This window comes from Bubalus bubalis, chromosome 2, assembly GCF_019923935.1.
Source record: "Bubalus bubalis isolate 160015118507 breed Murrah chromosome 2, NDDB_SH_1, whole genome shotgun sequence".
In the NCBI taxonomy this organism is placed as follows: Eukaryota; Metazoa; Chordata; class Mammalia; order Artiodactyla; family Bovidae; genus Bubalus; species Bubalus bubalis.
In genome coordinates this window covers 158866476-158872110 of record NC_059158.1, presented here as the reverse complement: position 1 = coordinate 158872110, position 5635 = coordinate 158866476, and the positions used below count along the sequence as shown (strand labels likewise).

The window sequence follows — 5635 nt, the reverse complement described above, 5'->3', positions numbered from 1 at the left end:
ATTCTTTTTCTTTTTCTAAAAAATTATTTATTTTTATCTTTGGTTGTGCTGGGTCTTTGTGGATGTGCACGGGCTTTCTCTAGTTGCAAAGAGCAGAGCCTACTCTTGGTTGTGGTGTGTGGGCTTCTCATGGTGGTGGCTTCTCTCGTTGTGGAGCACAGGCTCCAGGCGGGCAGGCTTCAGTGGTTTCAGTTCACAGGCTCTAGAGCACGTGGGTTGAGTAGTTGTGGTGCAGGGGCCTAGTTGCCCCGCAGCAGGTGGGATCTTCCCAGACCAGAGATTGAACCCATGTCCCCTGCATTGACAGGTGGTTTTTTATCCACTGAACCACCAGGGAAGTCCATACACTCCAGGAGTATACATATGGTTTGCCTCTCTGAGTCACTATTTGCCTCACCTAGTTGCAGCACAACCTCATACTCTTCTGGGTGTTCTGTGAGAGGTGTTATCACTCCTCCTGGATTTTCTGATGGAGTTCAAATCTCAAACATTCTGTTTCAGTGTTCTTATAAGCACTCCAGATTATGTATTCTGATTTTGGGGAAAGCCATTAGAAAACCTTCACAAGGTTACTGTGGCTCCAAGGAATGACTTAGAAGACAGGTCCACTGCAGGATCTCCTTCAGATCCAGGACAGAAGCAGGCAGACAGGGCCCTGAGCACAGGAGCTGTCCATCTGGTTTAGTTGCTCCTCTTTCCATAATGATCCTGTCCCATCCCCACACTCTTGTCTATTATTAACAGATGCAGAAACCTGATCAGGGCAGCAGCAGCAGCAGAGGGATTTTCTGGGAACCATGCCCAGGAAAGGCCTAGAAGCCCTAAATTGAAATGAAGGGGCAGCTGGCAAAGAGGAAGACCTAAACAGTGTACCCTGACACTGCTGCACAGGCAAGCCTAGGCTCTCCTCCTGACTCCCAGAGGAGATGCCTTAAACTTCTCTGCTTCAGGGCTGGGATTTCAGAGACTTACTTCCCAGACCATCCAATCTAACTTCTCACACTTCTGAAATAAAACTCCCCTTTCTCATTGGTCAAAAAGGAATACTTAAAGTATTAAGTTTCACCTAAAAAATAATCTGTGAGACCACTTGTTGATTTGGACTTCCCAGGTGGCACTAGTGGTAAAGAACTCACCTGCCAATGCAGGAGACACAAGAGACTTGGGTTCAATCCCTGGGTTGGGAAGATCCCCTGGAGGACAGCATGGCAACCCACTCCGGTATCCTTAGCTGGAGAATCCTATGGACAGAGGAGCCTGGCAGGCTACAGTCCATGGGGTCATGAAGAGTCGGACATGATTGAAGTGACTAAGCACACCTGTTAACTTAAAAGCCAGGATATATAACTTTGAAAGATAACAGAATATACAGACACTTCCATTCCAGAGAAAACACTCACAAAAACCTCCAAAATAACCCCCCTTCCCCAAAAAAATCAAGGTGGGGGGGGGCAAGGAGGTATAAGAGAAACAAGAGATCAGATGATAGAGATTAGAATTTAAAATGCAAAAGCCAGGGCTTCAGTGGTGGCTCAGTAGTAAAGAATCTGCCTACCAATGCAAGAGACATGTGTTTGATCGCTGGTCCAGGGAGATCCCACAAGCCTCAGAGCAGCTAAGCCTGTGCACCACAAGAGAAGCCATAATGAGAAGTTAGCGTGTTGCAACTAGAGAGTAGGCCCCACTCACAACTAGAGAAAAGCCTATGCAGCAGTAAAGACCCAGCACAGCCAAAAAGAAAATCTACAATGCAAAGGGTATAATATACCACTGTGAGAGATAAAAGTTTCAGAAAAGTTCACAAAATAAAATACAACTGTATGCTATTTATAAGTCATGTCTCAGGAAGGTGGGTCTAAAAGGTTAAAGGAGGGTATCTGGGTGTGGAAGGACTCCAATCTCATTTTTCTGTCTTGGCTGTTTTGGCACTATCCATTTCCATGAAATAAAAAAAAAGTTAATTTTATTTATTCACTTATTTTTGGCTGAGCTGGGTCTTCATTGCTTTGCTCGGGCTTTTCTCTAGTTCCATGCAAATTTTAGAATCACCTTGTCAATCTTCACAAAAATAAACCTGCTGGGATTTTACTTAGAAGAAGTCTTGAACTCCGGAAGGAAATGGATATTAAAGTTGGTGGTAAAATGTTTCAAGTTTTATCTCTTCATTTATGGAAGCCTCTCCCACACCAGTACTAGGTTCTGGCCACTACAGCCAGGAGTGAAGTTCTGTTAAGCAAGACACTTTATCAGAAAAAAGATGCCACCCCAGCCTCCCGAACAGTTTTTACACATCAGTAAGACTCTTCCAAAGGACTTAGCCACAGAGGAACCATCACTGCCCTCTCGGCAGGACAGTGCATGTGTGTAGGTGCACAGAGGTAGAGAGGCAAGGTTGACGAGGATCATCTGACCAAAGTGCCTAGATACCTCCACATTGACAAAATCCAATCTCCATAGTTTAAAGGAAAAACTATTGTTACAAAAACAGAAGCATTTTTATTTCAGTCCTGTTGAGAGAGTGAAAGGGACAGAACACACAAAGTGAGGGGAGGGGGTCTCTTTATTCACACACGACATCAGGACCAACTACAAGGAACAATACCCATTTCCACCCCTCCCCTCAACTCCTACGTGGGGTCCAAGGCCCGCTGAGATTAGATGGTACAAGAATTAAGACACTATTGGCACAGTACAATGGCCAATGCACCGAAAGATGGAGAAGAGAATTTCTCAGGGAGCATGGCCTGGGGCCTGGGGCCTCAACTGCTTCCCCAAAGGAGAGGGAATGAGAAAACTTTGGCTCAGCAGGAAGGCGGTTGGCAAAAACCAGGGTTAACCTAGCTGGAGTCTGCAGGAAACTGTGGGCTGAAGGGAGTCAAGACGTTTATCTAGTCCATGCTGCTCTCTGCTTTCTCCAAGGCTTCTTCTCCTCAGGCTTGAGCTTAGTGAGAGCTGGTCTGGTTCTCCTCTTCATTTTTGAAAGCTGCGGAGTAAGTGCTTATTCTACCCTTCCTACATCTAGGCTACTTCATTACTACTTTCTTGGCTCTAGAGAGACAGAAGCCAACTAATAAGGCCGGCTCCCTTTGTGAAAGTCGGCTTGAAAGAGCCCTTGGGTTGGCAAAACTGCCCCTGCAAAGGTTTTTCTGAGCCTGCCCCCTGTAACTCTCCTCAAATGTGTTCAGACTCACCTTCAACTGTGTAAGATGTGGACTGAAAATATTTGGTCTCTCTAGTTGGGTTATAAATTCCATCTCTGATTGCAGATGGGGATTAGAGAGACAGTAGGTAATGGTAGGTGGAAGGACTGGGGGAAAGCAAGGCAATTTAATTTACATTGGACTGCAGATTCAAACCTCTAGATTATGAACAGAGTCATTTAAAGATCCACAGAAGAAACGGAGAGTCTCTGACACAGTACGAAAAAGTGAAAAATATTACAGAGACAATCTCATAATTCCCACAGACAATAAGGGAATGTGTCCAAAACAAAAGAAAAAAACCAAAAAAAACAAAAAACCCAACAAGACTGAGCAAGCCGAGTCCAGTGCTCTAGCTTAAATCTGAATAAAATTAACTCATTCAGTTAATACTGCTTCAAGTACAATCATGAAGACACTTGGAATTGTAGATTCACACCAAAGCAAAGAATAGGATCAAGGAGCCTATCATCGTAAGCCCAGATAACCTTCCTTTTAAAAGTCATCCAGGAAATGTCTCTGAGGACTTGAACTGAAGGTGACATTCATCATCTCCTCTCAATACAATATCCTTCCAGGACAGTCTGGTGAATTAAGACGCCTGTTTTAAGTTTAGGAAAGTGAACAAGGGAAGAGCACTGAGATTTGGAAAAGCTAGCAGCGAAAGCCAGAAGCAAGGTTAAGGTCCTTGTGGCATCCAGAACTGGGGGTAGAAGAATGGAGAAGGGAAGGGAAATAGGTGGTGGGTTCCTGCTGTCCTTTGGCTTCATATCCTTCCCCTGCCTCCCATTCCCCCCAACAGCTCACGCAGCTATTGGCCTCCTAGAGGGGATGTAATGCCCAGACCAACTTTTTATTGAGCTTATGCAGCTAACAGACTTGTAAACAGTGCCAACTGACAAAGGTTTGCTGAATATAACAGCTTGTGTCCACTAAACACACCTCTCTCTAAGATTAAAAACAAAAAACCAAAGTAAACAAATACTGAGAGAGAGGATGAAGTGACACATCTTGAGTCTTCCAGGAAGGCAAAATAAGAAAACGCCACATGGTTTGGTCCCAGGCGTTCACCGTGCCTAGAGCGCTGCTGCTGCCACCAGTCTTCCCTCCCGCCAGTGGCTGGGTAGAGGTGAGGGAGAAGGGTCATCGTGGGCCTGCTGCAAATACAGCATTTGCTGGTGTTGACACCCTCCTTGGCTATGGTGGCAGACTGCTGTGTCAGGAACCCGTTTCCTGGGAGTAGCAGAGGGAGCCCAGGTCCTCAAGGCAGCCTGAGATGGCAGCTCATACACCTCAGCGGGGGTACCGTGCCCCTTTTCTCCAGTGCAGTTCAGCATTGAGGTCGTCTATTCCCAGTCGGCGATAAAACCTGAGCTGTTTTCCTTGCAGGTTTCCCCTCCCTCCCCCAACTTGGGGGGAGTAGTGGGAGGGGATGGGGGAGGATCACTGAGGGGGCAGGGGAATCCCCCGGGGATCAGTGACCTGACCCTCTTGCAGGTTCTTCACCAGTTGTGCAAGCCAGCGTTTGGTGGTGGTGTCATCTTTTAGCACCTGGGCGAAGGTCGTATCCTTCAGCTGGTCAGGGAGGCACTGCCTGAGTGCTTCACGTGCCCTACATCAAAAACAAACCAACCAACCAGGGAGACCAAACAAATAAACCCATATTGGGGGACAGGGAAGAGCCCTTTTCTTAGATATAAATATAAAGAATCCTGGGAATCTATGGCTCTGTCAAGTACTTTAATAAGCCATTAAAATTATCTAAAGCTTATATTAGACACAGGCTTAGAGACCTCCAGGATCTGTTGTCTGTAAACATTTTCAGAATGTTTCCCCTACATTGAACTTTGTGACAAAGCAAATAGAATAAAATGATGCAACAATTTACCTCAATTCAAACTACTTTCTGATTTATTACAGTTGTCGAAATACTCATGTTAAAAATACATGGGTGATAGTAAATGAAACATTCCAAAATCAGAACAATAACAGGGGATATGACCTGATTCATAGTAGGATAAGTTAATGAACTTTTAACTCTAAACTGATAAAAATTTGTGTCTTTCCAAAAACAGCTTCAGTTTTATGTTAAAACTCTTAAGAGATGAGCAGTAAAACTATCATAAAGTTATTATCAGATGAACTTTCCAATATTTCATTTTCTTTAAAATATTACCAGTAAAAGTCAAATCTGAAAACTCATTAAGGTAAATTAACTATTTATAAGGCTTTTTTTTTTTTTTTTTTTAAAGTTATGGCTTTTGTACTTAGCCTAGTTTCTTTTACAAGGAGAGTTTTAAATAAACGTATTTTCAAACTTGGTGAAATCAGGAACCACTAAAGAACAGGAGAAAATGGTCAAAGAAATACTTAGGGCTTAAATAACCTCAGTGGCAGGAGTTCACATTAATCAAGTTATCCCCATTCCTAGGAAC

The 5635-nt window shown here is 44.2% G+C and overlaps 1 protein-coding gene across 2 annotated transcripts in view; it reads right to left on the bottom strand.

The window, feature by feature from the left end:
- Positions 1–4034: 4034 nt before the first annotated feature.
- Positions 4035–5635, bottom strand: part of CNOT9 (CCR4-NOT transcription complex subunit 9) — a 30876-nt gene continuing 29275 nt past the window's right edge. Inside the window, exon 8 of one of the 2 annotated variants that reach the window (XM_006048154.4) lies at positions 4035–4812. In XM_006048154.4, the coding sequence (XP_006048216.1) occupies positions 4644–4812 (169 nt within the window). In that variant the 3' untranslated portion in view covers positions 4035–4643. Of the gene's footprint in view, positions 4813–5089; positions 5538–5635 lie in introns of those variants that run through there. The other variant, XM_025278268.3, reaches the window with a different exon arrangement.